Raw genomic sequence first — 24,396 nt, 5'->3', positions numbered from 1 at the left:
TCACCTGTACCCGCTACCTTCCATTCATGATAATGGGGTTTTGCTGGAGCCTCCCTCAGCCCCCTGAAGAAGGTCGGTGAACTACTGGATTCTCAAGAGCTTTACTATATAGGGAGCCTTTTGACTGGATGCTTCACTTCCTGGTACGGGACCTAACCCAACATGGGGCAAAAAGTCCTGGGCACAGTGGTTTGTATAACCATATCCGGCTTGGGTTAAGAGCTGCCCATTCTGCAGGAGCTGTACAGGAAACATGTCTTGAAGGAGGATGATCACTGACCCCACACACCCTCATGCAAGCCAGTTCCTCCTGCTGCCTGGAGGGAGAAAATACAAAACTCCCAACGGCAAAAAAGGTTTAAATCAGTTTCCTCCGTGGGGTGGCTGGACTCTCTGTAAAGGTGAGAGGTCCAGTCCTCCGGTACGGATGGAGTAGAGTCGTTGCTCCTCCACATCTTGTGTGGGTTCCCCCGTGGACACGTCCCCTGGGAGGTGTTTCAGGCATTCCCTACTGGGAAAAAGCCTTAAAGCAAACCTAGGACAAAATAGCGTTGGGAACACCTCGGTGTTCCTCCGGAAGAGCTGAAGGAGATGTTTGGTGAGGGACAGGTCTGGTGTGTTCCCACGGTCCAACCTTGTATACAGAAGTTAATGGATAAATAGATGGACAAGAGTCTTGAATATTGGAATGACAGTTAACTTCTTGAAATTTGAGCAAACTACACGCAAAAAGGCCTCACATGGAATTGGAACCAGAGACGTTCTGTGAGGCAACGTTGCAACCACCAAGCTACTATGTTGTGCTTCCTCGACATATCGTATGTAGGTATTTGAGGAGTTAAAACAAGTTTAGCGTAATAGCACGATGAGCAACCATTCAAGCATTTCCTTGGTTTTCTTAACGTTATCATGGTAGTTTGTTACAGTCATGCTGCCTAGCATGTGTGTCTACACTAGCTGAACAGTATATACTTGTAGGTGGTTGAAAGTCATTTCAAGCTGCAAACACATCTTTTGGTAGAAGTGATTGTCAAGTTTCTGCCTTAAGTTTCTTAGTTTAAACCCTACTCACTGGAAACATTTCAGAATACTGAGCAAAGTATAAAACTTCAGGATTCAAAACAGAAGTCTACAAACCAGGTGATGGCTTCAGCTTGGCTCCATTCATCTTTTATACAGTCTGTTGTTTTGACAGCAAATTGTTTTAGAGGCAGCATATCTTTACATTTAAAGTGTGTTTATTTCCTGGACAGAATAAGTCATTGATGCTTATATATTTTTAAATGAAAAAAGTTTACTAAAAAAAATCACATTATCAGACTCTGTGCTCATCATTCACTTTATAATTTCACTTGGAGCAAACTTGTATGTAGCCTATGGTTTTTCTTTGCAGAAAGGAAACACTGCGCTCCACATCGCCTCATTGGCTGGACAAAAAGAAGTAGTCAAACTCCTGGTGATGAGAGGAGCGGACATCAATTCTCAGTCGCAGGTGAGAATGATCCGTAAGAGTTTCTTGAGATAAGGCATTAAAGAGTCGGTCTTGTTTCTCCAAGAGCAGGATGTCAACTGGTGTGCATGTTTGGACTCTGTTTTGTGTCTGTAGAATGGCTTCACTCCGCTCTACATGGCAGCCCAGGAGAATCATTTGGAGGTGGTGCGATACCTGCTGGAGAATGAAGGGAACCAAAGCATCGCAACAGAAGTACGTTTATTTTAAATGGTTGAATTGTAGAACCTTAATTTTTTTCCTCTGTCATTGCACACAGTCATTCTTCTTCTTCTCTCTTTCTTTTTAAACTTGCTCCATCAGGATGGCTTTACCCCACTTGCGATCGCTCTCCAGCAGGGCCACAACTCAATTGTCTCCTTGCTTTTGGAGCATGACACCAAGGGTAAGGTTCGCCTGCCCGCCCTGCACATAGCAGCCCGCAAGGACGACACCAAGTCTGCTGCTCTGCTGCTCCAGAATGACCACAACGCCGATGTCCAGTCTAAGGTGAGGGAGGGAAAAGGAATGAGGATTTGAGCGTGATAAAGATATTTATAAGAGATAAATAGTTATTAGGGATAGCAGGGAGGTAAATGTACAGTTATGGTCAAAATTATTAGTCTATTATTTTATTATGCACTTTTGAGTGCATAATAAAAATATTAACTCTTGATTAAAAAATGATTAGTCCTCAAGTGATTTTTCCCTTTAAACCACACGTGAGCAATCAATGAGCTTTCAAACCTCAGCTGAACAATCAATCAACAGATGAACCGTACATAAAGGACTCCATCATCAGAGGTTTGTGTTACTTCAACACTTGAACCAGAGACTCCTCTTAAATTCCTGTTCAGAGTTGAACTGGACCATCGGAAACTCATGGAAGCTGCTGTTGTTTAGCGAAGGAAAGAAGAGGCTTTCAACCCCCCCAAAAAACACAGTTCTCACAAGGAAACATGTTTTTTTGTTTCAAGCACACGAGCCTCGTTCTGATACATGTTACCATTAAAAAAAAAAAACAGGACCACACTGATTTTCTGAGGAATACTTTAAAGAAATCTGTTTTCATAGCTTCAGGTCCCTTCTGAGTCTTAGAAAATACATCTAAATTCATCCAAAACCTTTATGCATGTTCATTTGGAACCAACTAAGCTTATAAAAATGATTGATTACGGTTATTTCCAATCATGAAGGTGAAAAGCATTGTTGGGTTGCTAATAATTTTGACCTTAACTACAGAATGATTCTATTTGTATGAAGTAAATAAATAGGGAGGTAAGCAGGAAGTGCGTAGAAATACAAAGTACCGTAAAAAATTGTTTTTTTTATTGTACTGACTTTCGCCAGCATTTCACAAAAATCAGCGGACCAGTCTTCCCAATAAACGCCTTGTTTAGTTCTTCCTTGTGTGTGTGACATTGCCGGTGTTTTTAATTACAGTTGTGAAGTCCTTTCCTTAACATTCCTACATCCTATCCCCTTTCTCTCCCCATGGCTCCTACCCAGATGATGGTCAATAGAACCACTGAGGTATACAGACGCTTCACCTCCTCATCTGCTTTTGTTTCGTCACCTGTGACCATCTCTTTCAGCTTTTTTTGTCCTGACTCTTCCCCCACTTAGTGGGAACTTTAGGGACGCAGGCAAATCCCGCACGTCATATTTATGTACCAAGACTATAAACGCATGGAGTTCACTCTGCCGTACCACACACTGCATGGCTGACAGTAAAAGCAGCTTGTGTTGGGTTACCAGTTCCTGGAGAATGTTGAATTTAACCACAGATTACTTGTCTCCCATTTATTTTTCTTTAGTTAAAGGAAAGAACATTTCTTTAAAATGCCTTTTTGTTACAGATTTGTCTGTGTCTGTGTCTGTGTCTGTGTAAACAAAGTTTTGTTTGTTCGTGGCTCTTTTTCTCTGCATGTTATCATGGCTTTTCTTCTCTGAAACACTTTACCTTTAAGTTAACTGTTTTTCTTAATTAAATTGCACCATGTCTATCAGAACGGGAAGGTAAGGAGCTAACCGTCCTGTAGCTGTGTACTGTAGATAATTCAACGTTTTGCTTATCATAAATGATCATACTTCCATCCAAGCAGTTAGTTTCAAGCCAGCGTGTAGTTGCACTGTGTGTAGTTTTTCATTTTTATGCCTTTATTTCAAACTCTTTTTTTAAATGATCAAAAACGCAGTTTTCATTTAGTTTTTGCTTTTTTTTCTAGTCAGCTAATTTCAATGGTTTTGCATGCATTATGTATTGCATGTGCTATTTTGGGATATGCTCATTTATTATGCCTCTTGTTTTTTACAAGCTTTTCTGTCTTTAGCGTGCTTCCTTGTCCTGGCACTGCTTCAGTAGAGTGTGGTTTCACACCTGTATCTACCACAGATACACCGCCTCTCTTTCTTGCTGTATTGCTGCTGTCCTCTGCCCCTGACTCTGTTCCTCTGCGCTGTGCCCTTGTGTGTCACGAACAGAGCGGTTTTACCCCCCTGCACATCGCAGCTCACTATGGCAACGTGAACGTCTCCACCCTGTTGCTGAACAGAGGAGCTGCTGTCGACTTCATGGCCAGGGTAGAGCCTAGTTCCCTCTTCTAGTCTAATAAAGACACTTTTTCATGCTTATGTTTCATTAAAACATTGCATGTAGTTGTTTGTATATTCATCTCTAGTATTTTAAAACCAAATCTCCCTCCTGCATGGTCATTTTCCTCCCTTGTCCTTTCTTTCATTGGCTTCTTCTCAGCAGAAACACAAAAATAAAAAATCATGTTTGTCTTCTACTTTAATTACAATTTTAAAAAAGTAACTTAGATGTTTGTGGCCAAGTTAACTTTCCTTTATTTCTTTATCTTCCTTGTCAGAATGGGATAACACCTCTTCATGTGGCTTCCAAGAGAGGCAACACCAACATGGTGGCTCTGCTGTTGGATCGGGGTGGTCAGATAGATGCTAAAACCAGGGTGAGGCTTTTATTTAAACTCTCGACACCAGCTTAATGTAGAACACCGCCCACAGGAGCGCTGCGCTTTTAGCTCTCGGGACATCTGCGGTGATGGCGTGGTAAAGTAAAAATAATTCATTTAGCTCGACTCACAGAGAGCAGTCCATGGGGCTTTGTTTACCGGCTGATGCTGAGTATAATTGGTTAGGAAACTGAGCCCGTGGAGAAACTGCTGAGGAATAAAAAATGACAAACCCAACAGGAGGTGACAGTCACAGTAATGTAGGATGTGCGCTATATCTATGCAACTTTTTGTTTATACCATGTTTACAAAAGCACATCGGCCAGCTCACAATGGCACCCTGAAACAACAAAAAGGAACAAAACACACTTTTACATACACAGTTTTAATGGAGGGAGAATGAACGAAATTGACTTTGCAAAACGTAGAAGTGCCGAGGAGGACTGAAACTTTCTCATTCCGCTGTCGGCTACGATGCTTGATAGAAACTGACAGAAAACCCTGGCGTCAGTATAACACGTCTGGACATTAGTCTGGGTGCGAAGACAGAGCTTCTACCACATTTTTTCTCAAGGATCTCACCAAGAGTACAAACCAGCCCAACATTTTCTTTTCCTCTGATGGGGTCCTCTTTAGTTTTGTTAGCCACCTCTGCTATAATGAATGCACCAAAAACAGTGAGTTATGTCGCTCCTGGCAAGACAGAGCCGGCTTTCAGAGGTGCCAAGTGTTTAGCTGTGATGTAATACGTTTTGTAATACACCACCGGGTGTGCCGTTAGGGACAGGGCTCCCGTTCGTCCAAATATAAGTCAATAAAATGCCAAAAAGGATTTGGAAACTATGAATTGAGGGAGAAAAATGTTTTAAATTAACTTGCTGTGGCTTATTGACTGGGTGCACCAAAGACGTCCTCGTATTAGGGCTGGGCGATATATCGAGATTTTAATATATATATCGATATATTTTCAAACGCGATATGGTACGAGACAATATCGTTTATATCAATTTAAAAAAAATATATATATATACTTTTTGTTTTTTTATGATTTTGTTATAGTTTATTTTGTGACAAATTGACTTGAATGTTTTATTTGAGATTTGCACAAATGTTTTGTTATTTGCACAACTGTCAACCTCAGTGGAAAATTCTGCCTGTTACTGTCTACATTGTTGTTATGCAGGAAAGGGATATTTGTTTTATTTTATTCAAGAAGCATTTTTATTCTATATATGCAGGCAGTTTATTTTTATTTAATTTGTTTTATACATTTTGATATTGTGCAGACCTCTGTTAATAAAGGTACCTGTGTGACATTTGGCACGAGGCTTTGTATTAAAACTGACAGTTTTTTTAAGGGTTTGCCTCAGAGAAAAAAGGAAGCTAACAGAGATGCTATGCTATAATGCTTTGGGGGAAACCCCAATTATGGCACAGAAAAAATATCGATATATATCGAGTATCGCCATTCAGCTAGAAAATATCGAGATATGACTTTTGGTCCATATCGCCCAGCCCTACCTCGTATGTTAATCGAGACAAGCACTGTTTTTGTTTTCATTTCATTGTGTTTGTGTTATTATTTGTCCGTCAGGACGGTCTGACACCCCTTCACTGTGCAGCCAGGAGCGGTCATGACCCAGCAGTGGAGATTCTGCTGGAAAGAGGAGCCCCCATCTTAGCCAGAACTAAGGTAGCTGCTTCTCCGTCATAATCAAGTTTATAATTCTGCTGTAGAACACAGTTACATATGCCTTTTGTGTCGATCCTCGCAACCGTCTAGAATGGACTGTCCCCGCTGCACATGTCAGCCCAGGGAGACCACGTCGAGTGTGTGAAATTCCTGTTGCAACACCAGGCGCCCGTTGACGACGTTACGCTTGACTACCTGACGGCGCTGCACGTTGCAGCTCACTGCGGCCACTACAGAGTCACCAAGCTCCTACTGGACAAGAAGGCCAATCCTAATGCCAGAGCACTGGTAGGATTTCAGAGATCTTGCCATGGAGCTTAGAGATCTGTGGGTGCATGCCAGTTAAGTCTTCTCTTCCTCTCTCCTCTAGAATGGCTTTACGCCTCTCCACATCGCTTGTAAGAAAAACCGAGTGAAGGTGATGGAACTGCTGGTGAAATACGGTGCCTCCATTCAGGCCATCACTGAGGTGATTTGTGTTCATGGCATTCTGAGTATTCTGAAGATGCTTAAGTGCACGTTTTTTGCACTGTTCTACATTTTAACGCCCATCTTTCCCTTTCTCGTTACAGTCTGGCTTGACTCCGATTCATGTAGCAGCTTTCATGGGCCACCTCAACATCGTTCTGCTTCTGCTGCAGAATGGAGCGTCTCCTGATGTCCGCAACATAGTGAGTGATCAGTAGTTAGTTACCTGTAAATGTTCTTGATTTGTGTTCAGAAGCTCCTAAGTGTCGTGTGTTTGCAACATCAGCGTGGGGAAACCGCTCTCCACATGGCGGCACGGGCTGGTCAGATGGAAGTGGTTCGCTGTTTGCTAAGAAACGGGGCGTTGGTGGATGCAATGGCCAGGGTGAGTCTGCCGACGGCGTCAGAGTTGAAGACACTGTTTCATTTTTTCTTTTCAATTCAGTGCTTGACTTATTTCTCTCCCACTTCTGCTGAAACACAAATCAACCTTTTACCCCTCTGCCCGCAGGAGGACCAGACGCCGCTCCACATCGCATCCCGTTTGGGGAAAACAGATATCGTCCAGCTGCTGCTGCAGCACATGGCCCACCCCGATGCTGCCACCACCAACGGCTACACTCCCCTCCACATTTCAGCCAGAGAGGGTCAGGTAGAGACTGCTGCCATTCTCCTGGAGGCTGGTGCCTCACACTCACTGGCCACCAAGGTGAGAAAGTGGTGCTTGCAGTCAGAGACGCAGTTTCTCAAATGATTGCAAAAGCTAAACCTAACAGAGAAGCCTGGAAATGCATCAAATGAATATTTCTTCTCTGTAACCCCAACAGAAAGGATTCACTCCGTTACATGTAGCAGCAAAATATGGAAGCCTAGATGTAGCTAAACTTCTCCTTCAACGCAAAGCCGCAGCTGATGATGCTGGCAAGGTGAGATGACGATATACAGGTGCAGATATTTAATGTCAGAACTTATTTTTGAGACGTTATTAAAGGGAACATAATCTGAAAATAAAAAAGATTGTGCTTCAGTGCATAAATTGGGATGTCTTAAGTGACTTCTCACAAATGAATATGACTCACTTCGTTAGGTAAATTTGTACTTCTCCAGCTGCAAATCGAGTAAAATATACTTCTTTTGCTCTGTTGCCATGCATGAGCTACATAAGGGAAATAAACAAAAGGAAACAAAAGGAAATGGTGTAATTACAGAGCTCAGAAGTGTACATTTATTGTGACATCGCAGACCCAGATTAGGCTAGAATTATCTCGCCTCCCATCGTTATCTCCACCTTATTTCACATCACGCAGTGTTGGGAGTTTATAATAGGCCATTTTGTCCCGTGGAGCCCTGGAGGGAGGGGTTCTTCGTTGATGTTCATTTTCATATCTCAACAGACATGACGTCATCCATAAATCCCTTACCCTATCTCTAATTTTCCCATAAAATGGCTAGTTACATTTTTAAAATATTATGTAACATCAGAAGATGAGGAGGCTACCCTTGTACGGCTACCCTACAGACACCTCGGCTACCCTACGATACCTATTTTCCCAAAAAGCCAAATGCAATCTAAATCAGTTTCGTGCTGCTAAAATTTAGTGGAATTCCATTTTTTTCCTTTTTCAGAACACATATTCAAATGTTGATTACCATGGTGTCATTTGTTTATCTAAAATTGATTTAATTGTAAATAAACACTGAACCGATGTTGAGCATGAAATTGCATAAGAAAATCACAAAGCTGTGTTGTTTCACTCGAATGTTTGCTCTCCTAGAACGGCCTAACGCCGCTACATGTAGCAGCTCATTATGACAACCGGGAGGTGGCGTTGCTGCTGCTGGACAAAGGAGCATCATCTCATGCCACTGCTAAGGTTAGTTAAAGGATTCAAAGGAATAAAAATAGTTGAGTTACTCACAATATTGCTTAAATGTTTCCTCACAAACCCTTGAACCATATTGTTATGCTTTTAATCAATAGTTGTCCTCGCAAATTAAAAGATGAGAGTGATGTTGAGATACCCGTCCTGACTTATGTCAGGTCTTTAACTGCATTATTTAACAACCGAGCTTCTTCTTTGTCCAGAACGGCTATACTCCTCTCCACATTGCAGCCAAAAAGAATCAGACGAACATTGCTTTGGCTCTGCTGGAGTACGGAGCCGAGACCAATGTTCTGACCAAGCAGGGAGTCAGCCCGCTACACCTGGCAGCCCAGGAGGGGAACACAGAGATGGTCAGCCTGCTGCTGAGCAAAGGAGCTCACGTCAACACTGCCACCAAGGTCAGACACCAGCTCCAGATGCCTTCACGTGTGCACACAGTGTGCTTGTTTGTGTTCATAAGAAATGTACGCTGAAACGTCCGTGTCTTTTGTGCTGCAGAGTGGATTGACTCCTTTGCATCTCGCAGCTCAAGAAGACAGGGTCAATGCAGCAGAAGTTCTCGCCAAACATGATGCCACCCTGGACCACCAAACTAAAGTATTAACTCATAATGTCATGTTTCAATGCAGAGAAATTGCAATATTACAGTATAGTCGTTGAATTATATATTTACTGTGCATGTATTTAGTGTTTACCACATGATTTTACAGTGTAGCACAGCACATCTGCCACCTATTGGCTGTTTGGAAGCATAGCAACGTCTGAACAAACATACATTATAGGTGATTTGTTGATACCAGTCATAGTTTTCAGTTCAATTCAATATAATTTTATTTATATAGCATCTATTACAACAAAAGTTGTCTCTAGGCGCTTTCCAGAGACCCAGAACATGACCCCTGAGCAAGAACGTTTAATGATTTTATAACATTAAAACAGCAGAATAGACGACTTTTAGCATTAACAGAGCAGCTTTTATATGACAGTTACATATACATATACATATATACATATATATATATATATATATATATATATATATATATATATATATATATATATATATATATATATATATAGGGGTTATAATAGTGAGTTGAAGTAGCAATCACTTGGATCAACCCACGCAACCTTTCTTATGTTGTCACTGCAATCAAGTAAATCAAACCAAGTATGTCTCGTAACATTTATTCTTCCTCTAAATCCCGCAGCTTGGATACACTCCTCTGATTGTGGCATGCCATTATGGAAATGTCAAGATGGTGAACTTCCTGCTACAACAAGGTGCCGGCGTCAACTCCAAGACAAAGGTGCTACTCACATCTTAAATCTGCAACATGAACGCTAAGCTACGTCGAAGATGCCGGCTGATGACTGCAACTAAATAAACTCTTTTTTTCTTTTTTTCATTACAGAATGGTTACACTCCACTTCACCAGGCGGCTCAACAAGGGAATACACATATAATCAATGTTTTACTGCAACACGGGGCCAAACCTAACACTACTACTTTGGTAAGACAGAAAAAGAGTGCCTGGATTTACTCTGTTCTCATGTAATAAGAGGATGGATCTTGTTTTCCCTCTGATAAATGTCCTGCTCCCTGTTAGAACGGGAACACCGCTCTATCGATTGCCAGACGTCTAGGTTACATCTCTGTGGTGGACACACTGAAAGTCGTCACTGAAGAAGTCATCACAACAACAACGGTGAGGCTGCAATACTTTTAGATGCTTTTGAAGTCATTGTTTGATGTCCAAAATTGAATAAATCAAACGTTTTGACATTTTTGTTTTTATGTCCATGAATGGGCGTCGTGTCAGACGGTGACTGAGAAACACAAACTTAATGTCCCAGAAACCATGACCGAGATGCTCGATGTGTCCGACGAGGAAGGTGAGTGACTGTAAACAGAAGGAGGGAAGAAAAAAATATGAAAAAAAACCCAAAAAGAGCCGCTGTCCTCATAGTCACTATCAGGCTCATTGTTTTTTAAGTTTCTAAATGGTTAGATCTTAAAACTGTGTGTCTCATAGCTCTGAGGGTGGAAGATGAACCGTTTTCTGAGATGTCTGTGGAGCTGGAAGGTACTGCACTGTTTGCTGTGCTTTGCCAGCTTGGGTGCAGTGTAATATTAGTTTTTTAGGGAAAGAAACAAGGAAGTGTGTGCATTTTGACCTTCAGCCTTTTACTTTAAACTGTTTAAACCCATATTTGAACTGCACAGAGTCAATAAATGCCATTAGATTCATTAATGATACCATAATACTAACTGCATGAGAAGGTTTGACTGGAAATGATCTTCCAAGTTGCAGAAAACACTAATTTGGTGGCTTTAAATCTTTTAATCCAGGTTCTCAGGGTTTCCTGAGCAGAAATTTTATATATATTTGTTTTCCAGGTGAGGACACGATGACGGGTGACGGAGGAGAGTACCTGAGAGCGGAGGACCTCCGGGAGCTGGGAGACGACTCCCTGCCGGGACATTACCTGGATAGTTTCAGCTACATGAGCCACAACCTGGACAGGTCACAGCAACACACACCCACAGTAGTTCTGCTAACTTCCGGTATGTAGTGTAGGTGATACTTATACTTCCATCAGCTGCTGATACACACATACATTCTTCAACAGGCCCCAGCACACTCCCATGCACCCAAGTTTCCACCAGAGAGACGGGGTTCTCATTGAGGATCTCCTGACGAGCCACCAGGTGACCAAAACCTTTCAAAAAAAAGTGCAATTTGCCATTTCGCCTGCAGTAAATTAAATTAAATACAATTAAATGAGAAGTTTGGTGCGTCCACCTGACCTCGCGATGATTGGCGGCCCGTAGGTGTCGGCGCTGTCTAGAGAACATGACAAGGAGTCGTTCCGCCTGAGCTGGGGTGCTGAACACCTGGATAATGTGGTGCTGTCCTCCAGTCTGCTGCACTCTGGGTACAGCACCACACACGCACGCTCACACTGTCACACACCCTTTATATGTGCACAAGTGAACCCAAGTGTCCACACTTTGCAGACTGATTTCTCTTTGCGGGATTCAACAAATATTTAAAAATAACTTCTTTTTTTTTAGCCAAATACAGTAAAGCTCTATCAGCCGCTCAACGATGCTGAAGATAATGCTGCTCCTGCAGAATTCTAACTTGAGATCAAAACACTCAAAGGTCTGAAAATGTATTTCAACTGTAAAGATAAATGTCATTCTTATGCTTGTAATGTGCATGTAAGTTTGTAATAATCTAAATTTCATATGCCATTAACAACGGCTCAGAAAACGAAAAAGATTAGAAATGTAATCTGATCTTCAATTGGAGTTTTATGATACATTTTATTCTCTCGTTGTCCATTACCTACAGGCATGCAAATGTGGTGCAGAAGTTTTGTGGATATTTGGATTCAGACGAAGTGTGCAAAGTTGTACATGATGGGTTCATACAGCATAAATGTGAACACTTATTTTGTTTTATTCTTGTGCAGTTGTGCAACATGCCAAAAGAGTGGATCAATTTGATGTGAAACAAATCCATACACTCTTAACCAGGGACGTCTCTGATTGCAACAAATCTATTGGCTGTTTTGTCAAAATGTAAAACCCTTCATTAATTATTCATTAAGCGTGATTCTGCACACTACTTAATTTCCCTGTTTATGAAGTCACATGAGTGCAGATTGATGCTGTTTCTGTGACAATTTTGAAAATACATTTGTAAAAAATGTTGAATGTTACAGTACATGTAGAAAGCCAAGAAGTTTGGAGCTTCGTTGCTCTACCCAAAACTAGAGTATGTATTTTAACTTCAAATCCGGACTCCGACTTTTATGTCTTTTTATTGATTGTTAGAAAAACAACCCTCTTAATCAAACTTTCGTGCTCCTTTCATTACTTTCCTTTTGTTTTTGCTCCTGTGTATTCTTGTGTCTGGTCCGATTTTCCCCACTTTTTCACTTTCTTTATTGTCTCTCTCTCTTTGTGTTTGCTTTCTTTTTTTTTAACTTATTTTACATTGTCTTCTCTTGGCCTTGTTTGTGATGGTGTATTTGTGTGTGTGTGTGTGTGTGTGTCTGTGTGTGTTGTGTCGTATTCTGCCTTTAGTCGTTCCTCTCCATGCCTAGACCATGACAACAGCAGGTGATTCTTTTTATTTTGGCTACTTTTACCTTTTTCTCTCCTCGGTGCACTTACTGACTGCCCCAGTTGATCATTTAAGGACCTCCTCATTCCGATCCTCTCTCTCTCTGCATGTGTTTTTATAACGCATGATTTCATATTACCCTGGTTCAAATTTCCGACATGTTCTAACAACATTTTTATCTATTATGCAGATTGAGATCTGTAATAATGAAGATCCACTGATACATTGTCCCGGCATTCTAGTAACATAACAACATTTAATGCTAAACAACAGTACAAATTACTCAGGATTTTATTAATTAAATAAAATCCCATGAAATAAGCTGAATTAATAATACGGTATGCAGTTTTCTTGTGTTCTTTGTCTCTACTCGTGTCATGAAAGTTTATTTTTGCTTTGCTTGCTTTGTCTACATGGAGGTTTACAGAATAAACGTCTATGTCAGAAATATTTCCTTTATTGTGTGAGATTATCAACCTCAATCTCCTCTGCTGGGGCCACTTCCTGTAGCTTCCTGGTCAGCTTCATGGTAGACGCCAGGGGGGGAGCCATGCGCGGCTGCCGTCACAACGGCCTGCGGATCATCGTGCCGCCAAGAAAGTGCTCTGCGCCCACGCGGGTGACGTGCAGGTTGGTGAAGAGACACCGCCTGGCCTCCATGCCCCCCATGGTGGAGGGTGAAGGGCTGGCCGGGCGCATCATAGAAGTAGGACCCACCGGGGCTCAGTTCCTGGGGTAGGTGGATGCCGAGCGCGTTTGCATGTCGACCGTGCGTGCGAGTGCGTCGGAGACTTGTGTATTTGTTTGTGTGTGTTCATACTTTCTTCTTCACTCCTCCTCTGTGCTGCGTACGGATCAGTAAGCTCCACCTTCCCACAGCTCCGCCCCCTCTGAATGAGGGGGAGAGCCTGGTCAGTCGCATTCTGCAGCTCGGTCCTCCAGGAACCAAGTTCCTCGGGTAGGATCATGGGAGGGGAACAACCTGCCACCTTGGAATCCTGGTCTTTTGCCCCACCATAAATGTCCCAGAATGCATTCTTTTAATGATTACACTATTTTCAGAACCTTTTTATCATTATTTCATTGGCTTGCCTTTCTTCTTTTTCTTGAAAGATGTAGTTTGAACCTACTGACCTTTTGTTGGCTGTTGTTTTCTTTTATGAAATACCCAGTTTCTGTTTGTTGTACAGTAGGATTCTGCTCACTTGATTGGATGTTCTCATTATGTTTGCATATTTTTCACGACCGTTTGTTGCACTTAGCATGAAATGGTTACATTTAAATTATGAGTTTCCATATGGATCTGTATACGTCAACCCAAACACCATATTTCCTTTAATATTATACCCAAAAGCCAACTCTTTCAAACCTCTAACACTTTTATTTCCAATTTGATCCTCTTTCAGGCCCGTCATTGTGGAAATTCCCCATTTTGCTGCTCTGAGGGGCACAGAGCGAGAGCTTGTGATCTTAAGGAGTGAAACTGGAGAGAACTGGAAAGAACACCATTGTGACTTTACAGAGGAGGAACTGAACCAAATACTGAATGGCATGGATGAAAGTAAGGGACCCGGAAAATGACTGACGGGTTGCGCTCATGTCACACCACATTTTAAGGCTAAGGGTACAGGATGCTACATCAGCACATACACAAACAACAAAAAAACCCTTTCTGCTCTTGGATGCATTTATTTGGATTGTTTGAAGTACCTACTGTACCAACTGAACAGTGGAGAGGACTATGACATCACAGGCCCAGATGTAGGTAGAATTATCCAGTCTTGCAATCTTAATATCTGCTCAACTTCACATCATGATGTATTTGAAGTAGTTTGCCGTAATACTGATTTCAAAGAAGAAAAACTCCATTAAAGAGATGAAAAGGACTGGAGGCAAATTGCCATCCCCCTCTTCAAACTGGCTGCTATGGACAGATGTCTAAAGACATGGTTGAATTATGTCAAACATCTCTGCGATGCTTGACCGAGGTTTGTCACAGACTGCTCGTAAGACCTCAGAAAACAGGTTAACTACTAAGAAAATCATAGTTTGTCTTCTTTAAGTCACAATATGATCAAGCCATTCCTTAAGTGAGGATATAGTACAACAAAGTAGGACAGACTTACTTCTTTGAAGCAGGAATAGCAAGTATTAAGGGTGATGATGGATAAATATACTTACAGCATTTTCCTCTGATTCTCACAGAACTCGATTCCCCCGAAGAACTGGAGAAGAAAAGAATATGCCGAATCATCACCAGAGACTTCCCGCAGTACTTTGCTGTGGTGTCGAGGGTAAAGCAGGACAGTCATCTGATTGGTCCAGAGGGCGGGGTCCTCAGCAGTACTCTGGTACCCCAGGTCCAGGCCGTCTTCCCCGAGGGTGCTCTTACTAAGAAGATCAGAGTTGGGCTCCAGGTACACACGGCATGCTTTAGTTTACTGACGAGTAAACCAGTGTGGGACTCCACATCTACGGGTGCACTTTGGCCAAGAGGAGGAGCTGAAACAGAAAAGGATTTCAGGATAGGCCCTTTGCTTTGACACTGAAGTCTGAGGTTCAGGTCGGATTAGACAAACATTAGACATGTCCTTGGTTTACAAACTTGAATGTAGAGCTTAAAGTTTTTGCGAACAACGGTGGAAATTACACCAGATAACAGAGATAGAGATGGTGAAATTTAAATCCTGTGAATGCTCGGCCAGTCAGAAATGTTCAGCCCTGTCAGCCCCATCCTGACAATCCCAGGTAATCTCAAACTATCAGCTCCTGCAAAAGGTTTCTGTAGTTTATACTTCTGGGGGTAAAAGATAGTGTTTCATGTGCTGCAGTGTGTTTTACATTGTGGTTATCCAGGGTAAAACCATTAAAAGCAAAACTGTTGTCACAAAATTGCTTTGGAATTAATCCCAGATATGTGTTTATGTGCATGGAATCAATGCCCCCTCATATGGAAGTGAACATTGCCATTCAAAGTACCAATAGAAACCTGTAAGCTGGCCCTTAGCCCACACCTACTGGAGCAGTGGCTGCAGGAGATCAATGCAATATTAGGAATTGTGTCTTCCAGGGAATGCTGATAGCTTTTGTACCTTGTCCTAGGCTCAGCCCATCGATGTCGAGGTGGTGAAAAAGATTCTTGGTAACAAAGCCACCTTCAGCCCAATTGTCACATTAGAGCCGAGACGGAGGAAATTCCATAAACCGATCACCATGACGATCCCTATTCCCAAGACCTCCAACAGCGACGGAACAAGTGCAGTGTTCAGCGGGGAGACCCCCACTTTACGCTTGCTTTGCAGTATTACAGGTAAAAATGAGGAATCATTTACATGATATCAATGAGAGAAATGACAATGAAAGCATTTCTATGTGCTGCCACAATCACTTGGTTTTAGTGGAGCAGATTAAGGCCAAAAATAGCAAGGATCGTTCAGTTGCGGATACAAGCATGAAAATTGGTACACATACTCTTCGAACCCCACTCTATTCAAAAGTGCCGCGTGCCACGCAAAATTCAAAGGGGACGGCCTCCAAAATCCAAGATGTCCGCCCAGAAATGTGGTTTTTCCTTTATAACTCGAAATGCATCGATTTTAAGCCCCATAAATATATTGAGTGCGACTAAAAATTTGGGCATTGCGGACATTTTGGTACCAAATACATGTCTGTATCTACTACGGTTCTCGTAATACAGCATATAGCATATAGGTACTTTTACAGACTCGCGGGAGAAATAGACATTTGAACATTGATTGTTGTTCAGTGAATATTGTAGGCTAATATGAAAATGTTTTTTTCCTAACCTTTTTAAGTAGGGTTATTAAAGTTGGGTTTTAAGTAGGATTATAAAATTTTAAGTCCAGTGTTCAAGATGGCTGCCATGAACTTGAAATAATCATTTTAGCAACTACGAAACATTTTTTTGGCATGCATGTTTTTGTTCTATGCATCCAATGGGGCCATTGCAGAATTTAGAGTGAATGTCAGCACACAACCACACTACCCACTAGTTCTGTCAGAACTTGTCACTTACATTGTTGAAACAAGCAATCATTCCGAAGGTCCAAACACCTTTCGCCTTGCAGATATGAGACATCTATACCAACAATGTCTGGAACAACTTGGCATTGACTCACCAGCTGTCAACTCCACAAGATTAAAGGAAAGATTTCTAGCAGAAATTCCAGAACTTCAGACTCATAAAAAGGGAAGAGATGTGTTTCTTGCTTTCAATAAAGATGTGAGTACAGCACTTACACAGTCTTCTGAATATTCAGAAGCAGTACTTATTTCCAAAGCAGCAAGGATTTTAAGGAAAAACATACTAGATCATCCTTGTAGTTTTGATGGCACATTTCCAGAGGGTGCTATTAAAAATGCCACGCCTAACCTTCTTCTTCAGTTCATCAGCATGGTTGAACATGGAGGAGATATCAAATCACAGCTGAGATTTGGAGCTTCAAAGTCAGACCAGGCCATTGCCCAACTCCTACAGTACAACTGCTACTCACAATATAAAGAAGCTACAAGACACAGGCATTCAAAAGCTAGAGAAACCCCATTTCCCATCTACATGGGACTATCTGTCTTTGTAAAAACAAGAAAGAGAAGTCTTGTAGAAATGATGCATGAGCATGGTCTCAGCATCTCGTATGACAGGGTGCTGGAGATTTCAGCCCAGTTGGGGGGTGCTGCAGTCAGTAGGTATGTAGAAGACGGTGTGGTCTGTCCACCAATTTTGCGTAAGGGGTTGTTTACCACTGCAGTGATGGACAACATTGATCACAACCCATCCGCAACAACTGCCACAACATCCTTCCATGGGACCAGCATCTCCGTCTTCCAGCATCCCACTCAGGAAAATGGGGGACAGGAGAGACAGAAAATCCGATTTGGACCTGATAAAGTCAGGTCAGTTCCAGAACTGCCTGACACATTCACAAATATTCTTCCTGCTTCCTTTTAAAACAAAGAATCCCCTACCACCAAAATGCCAAATACCAAAGACAGGTACAGGTGGCATTGGGCCCCAAATCGCACTTGAGTACCAGTGGCTAGAGAAGGTCATGGTGACAGAAGAAATAGATGGTGCCGTGAACCTGACATGGTCGGCACACCATGCATCAATGAAGAGAAGTCCAGAGTTTCAAGTGAGCATTACTGCATTACTTCTTGTGGGGAGACATGGACACAGCGGATCATCCATACTTAAGCACAAGTCTATAAGCTAACTCTGTAAGATGGTATGGGGTGGTTTACACAATTTACACTTTTGTGATGACAGCATTAGCGCAGAGAAATGAACAGAGATTTTAGAGCAACATATGTTGCTTTGAACATGACATCTTTTCCAGGGGCATCCATTAATTTTTCAACAACCAATTCAAAATCACCTTCTGCACATATTACAAAGGAATGGCTGCAGAAGAAGTGGGGATGTTAGCTGTCAACGACAACGCTTGAATAACAACAACATGAAAATTGGTATAAAGTGGCTGATAAGGTTTGTGAAGTGGACTAATGTGAACTAAACGGAGTGGTCTTTGTGAGGGGAGAAGCATCCTAAACTTCCGTTATTAAATATATTGGGATTGAACTTCTTGGGGGCATTATTGTGTGGATTTTGAACGAGAGTGCATTTTACGAAAAAAAAAGAAAAGAAAAAGAAAAAAAAAGTAAAAAAACAAACAAACAAAAAAAAAAGATTAATGCAGCCTCAACAGGGCAGGCATCCTATTTGTGCCGGTCCCAAGCCCGGGTAAATGCAGAGGGTAGTGTCAGGTAGGCCATCCAACATATAAAACCAATAAGAAATATAAAATATGGATATAAGATGAAATGATGACAGCATAGAGCATCTTTTTCTATGCATTTTGGGGACTTGGGGACCTAGTCAGCCAGGCTAAATCCGGCCCTGCTCCCGAGTCTGTAAAAGTACCTATATGCTATATGCTGTATTACAAGAACCGTAATAGATACAGACATGTACTTGGTACCAAAATTTTCGCAATGCCCACATTTATAATCACATTCAATATATTTATGGGGCTTAAAATCGATGGATCTCGAGTTATAAAGGAAAAACCACATTTATGGGCAGACATCTTGGATTTTAGGGGCCGTCCCCTTAAAATTTTGCGTGGCACGCAGTATTTTTGAATAGAGTGGGGTTTGACGAGTATGTGTACCAATTTTCATGCTTGTATCCGCAACTGAACGATCCGGGTCATAATCTGCTCCACTAGTTTAGGTCAGGGGTCAGCAACCCGCGGCTGTAGAGCCGCATGCGGCTCTTTAGCGCCGCCCTAGTGGCTCCTGGAGCTTTTTCAAAAATGTTTGACCTTTTTTTTCCTTTTTTTCTTCTTTTTTTCTCTTTATTTTCTCTTTTTTTCTTTTTTTCTTCTTTTCTCTTTTTTTCTTTTTTTCCTTTCCTTTTTAATCTCGACATTTCGACTTTTTTCTCGAAATTTTGACTTTTTTCTCGACATTTCCACTTTTTTCTCAACATTTCCACTTTTTTTTCGAGATTGTACTTCAACAATAATCTCGACATTTCAACTTTTCTCTCAACATTTTCACTTTTTTCTCGACATTTCCACTTTTTTCTCAACATTTCGACTATTTCCTCGACATTTCGACTTTTTTCTCAACATTTCGACTTTTTTCTTGACATTTCGACTTTTTTCTCAACATTTCGCCATTTGCCTTCATTCTAAGGCTTATACAAGACTTTTTGGTCCAATATGGCTCTTTCAACATTTTGGGTTGCCGACCTCTGGTTTAGGTAATGTCAGTTCAGATCTTGGCAAGTACACACACTAAAATCCTTTTTATATAGTCATTCTTGTGTTAAGAAATGCTGCAAAGCATCTAAATTCTCTTTAAATGTGTATTATTATTATTATTACAAATGTATTAAATTGACTAATGTAATTCATAATTCATGCTTATTTAGGAAACATTTCTTTACATTTTGAAATCCTGTTGCATTTTCTCTTTCCAAAAGTAACAAGCCATTCATCTTTGTTTCAGGTGGAACCACTCCTGCCCAGTGGGAGGACATCACTGGCTCCACACCTCTCACCTTTGTTAACCAGTGTGTGTCTTTTACCACGAACGTGTCAGCAAGGTAAACCCTTCGCATCTCTTTAAACGTCCAGGTGTCTCACGCATGTGAGCTACCATTCTGCTTTGCTTTGTGGTTAAATGGCTGATCCACATCCACAGGTTCTGGCTCATAGACTGCAGACAGATCCAGGAGTCCGTTCATTTTGGCACTCAGCTCTACAGAGAAATCATATGCGTCCCATACATGGCCAAGTTTGTCATCTTCGCTAAGACTCTGGACCCCATTGAAGCCCGCCTGCGCTGTTTCTGCATGACGGACGACAAGATGGACAAAACTCTGGAGCAACAGGAGAACTTCACTGAAGTCGCCCGCAGCCGAGATGTTGAGGTGCAGTTTCATGGTGGGGAATATTTAAGGAGAGGAAACGGTGTTAGAAAATGTTCCCTGAGAAAAACAAAAGGTACAAGCGATGCCCATGTTTATCTCAAGAGGTACTAAAACACAGCACCGAATCAGAAAAGGAGGGGACACTATCAAAAATAAAGAGAACAAAGAAAAAAACTTTTATTTCTTTGCAGACACGAGGAAACCCAAGATAGTTTATTTCGTTCAAATCAACTTAATTTTATTTGTTAATATGTATCAATTTTTGCACTTAGGGCTTGCAACACATTTCAAAACAGTTGAAGAGGAAGAAATTTAGTGTTAGTAAGGAGGTGAAAGGTATTGGTACAAAAGCATCGGCTGAGTCTTTGAGAAGTAACCATCGGCAGGAGACCACTTTGTTGACAAATGTGAGAAAGCCACAGATATTTTTGAAAACGATACTCATCTTACCCTGGAAGGGATTTGCATAATTCTTCAAAAGTACATATTATCAATAAATTATTCAAGAAATCTGGTAGAATTTCAGTGCATAAGTGATAAGTCCACATGATCTAAACTGGATACCTGAGATCTCTGCTCCTTCAGACAGCACAGCTGCAAAAACCATCAGTCATCAGAAGCTTAATAAACAAATTCAAAATAAAAATTAAAAACACTTCTATACTCCCCAAAGGGAAAGTAATTAAAGAAAAAAATAATTTATAAAAAATGAATAAAACCAGAGTTACACTCCGAAAAGCCTCACATACAACCTATGTTAACCTTGATCAGAGTTGGTGTTGGCGTCTCGGGGGTTCTGAGGCTTCTGGAATGGACCATCAAAGATTTGTATTGTGGTCAGATTAATCGATATATCAGTTATTTTTTGGAAAAAATGAAAGCAACATTCTTTGGACCAAGGATGAAAAGGGCCATTCAAACTGCTATCAGGAAAATGAGTAACATATGCTACCTTCAAAATGACATCTTTCACTGGATTGTCCATGCAAAACCAATGTTTTCACACATTATATTGGCAAGGCTCTGAAATGAAGAAGGTCTGTGTACTGAGTTGGACTGGCTGGGGTCCTGACATGTACCCTATTGAGAATATTTGGATCATTTCCCAAGGCAGCATTTATGCGGGCCACATATGAGAAATAAAGGGTCTCACATGGGTTTAACCACAGGTTACATGGTGGCCCTAGCTGTGTTTGCCCATATAGACTCTGAGAGTGATATTTGTGGTTTCAAGGTATTTTTTCTCCAACATGTTTGCAGAAACATTGGGGCAAAAAAGCATCCGAAGTGCTACATCTTTATTATCCTCAATGCTGGTGTTTGAGAACAAATGGCACCATTAAAAATGAATGAAAGATTTACTTTCCCAACATTTTTTGGAATTTCTTGCAGGCCTGAATTGCAAAATTGGATGTACTGTATACTAACAAATTAAAAATGAAGCAGCCAGAAGAAAAAGCATGACATTCTTGGGTTCTGTAAACAAAACTCAAAGTCATGCTACATTTATAAATCACTGCATTATTTATTTTAATATCATTTATATATGATTATACATTTTTTTCTGATAGATTAAATTACCAAGAAACTATAAAAAGTCAAATAAGGGTTACACAGGTGGTGAGGGTAACTGAAAAAGCTAAAGTGGGATATTTTGCAAATTCATTTTCTTGAAAATTGGCTGACGATGCATTCAAAGACTGAACATCAATTGGTTGAGCCTTGCAAAAGCCTTTTTGTATCCACATACAGGTGCTGGAGGGAAAACCCATCTATGCAGACTGCTTTGGAAACCTGGTGCCTCTCACCAAGAGTGGACAACACCACGTCTTCAGTTTCTTTGCCTTCAAAGAGAACAGACTGGCGCTCTTTATCAAAGTACGGCTGCACAATCAGTCGTCATTTCTGACACATTCAGAAAGTGAATTGATTTTCAAAAAAAACAGTGCATTCATGAATGCATTTATTTCACGAACCAACAGATCAGAGACACAGCACAGGAGCCTTGTGGTCGCTTGTCCTTCACCAAGGATCCACGCACATACCGAACTCTTAACCACAACGCCATCTGCAACCTTAACATCACTCTGCCAGCATACTCAAAGGTCAGTCTGAGGGCTGTAGCGCTTCTCTTGCATGTACACAGTGATATGTATCATATGTAGCTGCAGTGACTACAGTGCTGCTTCTTTGACTCTTTGTAGGATTCTGACTCAGACCAAGACGGAGATGAAGAGGTAAATTAAGTTTAGATGGTACTGCGTTAAAAAGTAATCATGATAGCGCTTTAAGATTATAACTACGACTTTTTACATTCTTTTTTTATAGAGTGAAAAGAGTGACAAGAAATGTAAGTTGTTGATATGTACTATTTTTAGGCCAAATATTTGCATGTTAAAAGTGAATTATTTTTAGATAGTCTTGCATTTAGCAGATTAATGCATTTGAAACGAGAACATTATCAATATCCTTGGCTAGTACATCTTTAAAGGTCTGATGTGGCGACACTCAGGATTAGTAATCATAAAAGTTGTGAAGTGCTAGTTGAAGATATAACAGCCTGATATGTTCATTTAGATGAACTCTGCTCTGTTATTTTGCTTTGCTAACACTATGTAGTTACTTGTGTGTTACTTGCAGCTATGCTATGGCTGTGTTTCCCTCACTCTCAATTTCACTAACGTTTCCTCACCCTATCATTTATTTTTGATCTCTTTGTTTTTGAAGAATCATAAACAAAGGCCAGAATAATACTTTTGATTCAAATTCACTCATCCTTAAGAAGACATAATTCTTTTTTGATGATAATGTCTAAAAAGTCTTAATTTTGGCCTTCTTTATTTCCTAAGTTTGCATTTTGCCACTGACATGCTTAACAACTGCCATTCCTTTTGCACATAAATAGTGGATAAACACTGCTGTGTTGTTTTTTTCTTTATTCCTTTATATGCATTTATTGCTGGTTAATTTTTGTTGGAATCATGCCTCGTGCATGGTTTTGGCCATATTAAGTATTGATTTCAAGTGCACATTTCTTTATTTAATTTTTGCAATAAGTTGTTCTTTAATTTAGTTTTTCATGATTTAACACTTCAACACCTCACATTCCATTTATATTTGTAAGTTAAATCAGCGAAAATAACTTTTTTCATGATAAAAAATCGAATTCAGTTTCATTTCAAGGAGTATTTATTTACTTTTAGGAATCGTCGTCTAACTGTCGCTATCCCCCATCCCTGATATTGGCAAAAACCAACCAAAGTAACTTTGTACTCCTGTCCATATTGCTTATAGCTCTATTTTACGCATCAACAGGTATGATACTAGAAGTAATTTAAAGACTGAAGAAAGTAAAGATGGGAGAGAAAATGAGAGAGTGACCGAATAAAACACCAAACAAGAGTAAAAATCTTGAACAGCGCTGTAAAAGTGACGTAACCGCTGTGCCTTTCGGGGACCCTTTGAGCTAAGACAGACAAACGTTCCTTTGTGCTGCTTTAAAAGCGCCATAAGTCACATTACATAGTAAATGTCATAAGTCTAAAGATTCTAGCCTTTTATATTTGTCACCACTAAAACTGCAAACATCTTGAGTAAAATATAAATGCTACTTATTCCACAGTACACAAAATATAATTTAATTTAAAATAAGATCATATTTAATGTTGCTGTAAACTTCACAATATGCTGGATAATATAGCAAGAGTACTAGTATTTGACATTACCTAGCTGTTTGTCTCATTTCTTTCTCCTGAAACGCTACTCTCTTTCTTTCTTTTCAAGTTTATTGTGTTTTAAAGATTTGATTTAAAGGCAGACCTGATTATGTCAGCAGCAATCTTGAGATGGTTTGTTTGTCTGTCTGTTATCCTTCCATTCATAGACTCTGTTCATACTTGGTTTTGGAATCCATCCTGGGTGATCCCATTACAAGTGAATAACTCTAAGTGCGTCTGGTCACACCCAGAATGAACATGTCTCCCCAGAAAAAATAAGCACAAACACGATTTTCACATCACAGCAGCAATGAGAACGCATCCCAAAACATGGACGAAGAAACGGCTTCAGATAGATTGAAACAGAAAACATTTATGTCAAAAATTCAAAGACAAAGAAAAACTAAGCTCATCAAATAAAACCAGACAGATGGCTCCATAAATTAGGGTTATACAGCCTTCTGCAGTGAAGGTTATGTAATCCACAGCCTCAAGCGCGGTGCATGTTTTAGATATTTTGCTGATCCAACACACCTGATTCAAAAAAATGGATTATTTGCAGATTTGTATG

At 40.6% G+C, this 24,396-nt stretch overlaps 1 protein-coding gene across 3 annotated transcripts in view; it reads left to right on the top strand.

Annotated features, from left to right (window-relative positions):
• Nucleotides 1-24,396, top strand: part of ank2a (ankyrin 2a, neuronal) — a 79,516-nt gene that overhangs the window by 16,539 nt on the left and 38,581 nt on the right. The window contains exons 4-35 of one of the 3 annotated variants that reach the window (XM_061713391.1): nucleotides 1,394-1,492; nucleotides 1,607-1,705; nucleotides 1,814-1,999; nucleotides 3,974-4,072; nucleotides 4,363-4,461; nucleotides 6,059-6,157; nucleotides 6,248-6,445; nucleotides 6,528-6,626; nucleotides 6,730-6,828; nucleotides 6,912-7,010; nucleotides 7,137-7,334; nucleotides 7,453-7,551; nucleotides 8,401-8,499; nucleotides 8,712-8,909; nucleotides 9,010-9,108; nucleotides 9,723-9,821; nucleotides 9,927-10,025; nucleotides 10,122-10,220; nucleotides 10,335-10,407; nucleotides 10,913-11,039; nucleotides 11,146-11,224; nucleotides 11,348-11,451; nucleotides 13,161-13,385; nucleotides 14,057-14,211; nucleotides 14,856-15,067; nucleotides 15,753-15,960; nucleotides 19,686-19,782; nucleotides 19,881-20,109; nucleotides 21,862-21,987; nucleotides 22,092-22,214; nucleotides 22,314-22,346; nucleotides 22,438-22,459. In XM_061713391.1, the coding sequence (XP_061569375.1) occupies nucleotides 1,394-1,492; nucleotides 1,607-1,705; nucleotides 1,814-1,999; nucleotides 3,974-4,072; nucleotides 4,363-4,461; nucleotides 6,059-6,157; nucleotides 6,248-6,445; nucleotides 6,528-6,626; nucleotides 6,730-6,828; nucleotides 6,912-7,010; nucleotides 7,137-7,334; nucleotides 7,453-7,551; nucleotides 8,401-8,499; nucleotides 8,712-8,909; nucleotides 9,010-9,108; nucleotides 9,723-9,821; nucleotides 9,927-10,025; nucleotides 10,122-10,220; nucleotides 10,335-10,407; nucleotides 10,913-11,039; nucleotides 11,146-11,224; nucleotides 11,348-11,451; nucleotides 13,161-13,385; nucleotides 14,057-14,211; nucleotides 14,856-15,067; nucleotides 15,753-15,960; nucleotides 19,686-19,782; nucleotides 19,881-20,109; nucleotides 21,862-21,987; nucleotides 22,092-22,214; nucleotides 22,314-22,346; nucleotides 22,438-22,459 (3,979 nt within the window). Of the gene's footprint in view, nucleotides 1-1,393; nucleotides 1,493-1,606; nucleotides 1,706-1,813; nucleotides 2,000-3,973; nucleotides 4,073-4,362; nucleotides 4,462-6,058; nucleotides 6,158-6,247; nucleotides 6,446-6,527; nucleotides 6,627-6,729; nucleotides 6,829-6,911; nucleotides 7,011-7,136; nucleotides 7,335-7,452; nucleotides 7,552-8,400; nucleotides 8,500-8,711; nucleotides 8,910-9,009; nucleotides 9,109-9,722; nucleotides 9,822-9,926; nucleotides 10,026-10,121; nucleotides 10,221-10,334; nucleotides 10,408-10,912; nucleotides 11,040-11,145; nucleotides 11,225-11,347; nucleotides 11,452-12,610; nucleotides 12,647-13,160; nucleotides 13,386-13,509; nucleotides 13,609-14,056; nucleotides 14,212-14,855; nucleotides 15,068-15,752; nucleotides 15,961-19,685; nucleotides 19,783-19,880; nucleotides 20,110-21,861; nucleotides 21,988-22,091; nucleotides 22,215-22,313; nucleotides 22,347-22,437; nucleotides 22,460-24,396 lie in introns of those variants that run through there. The other 2 variants (XM_061713314.1, XM_061713248.1) reach the window with 2 other exon arrangements.

Source organism: Cololabis saira, chromosome 1 (genome assembly GCF_033807715.1).
Source record: "Cololabis saira isolate AMF1-May2022 chromosome 1, fColSai1.1, whole genome shotgun sequence".
NCBI classification, from domain to species: Eukaryota; Metazoa; Chordata; class Actinopteri; order Beloniformes; family Belonidae; genus Cololabis; species Cololabis saira.
Note: the sequence above shows the minus strand (reverse complement) of the source record. Positions and strands in the feature narration are given on the sequence as shown.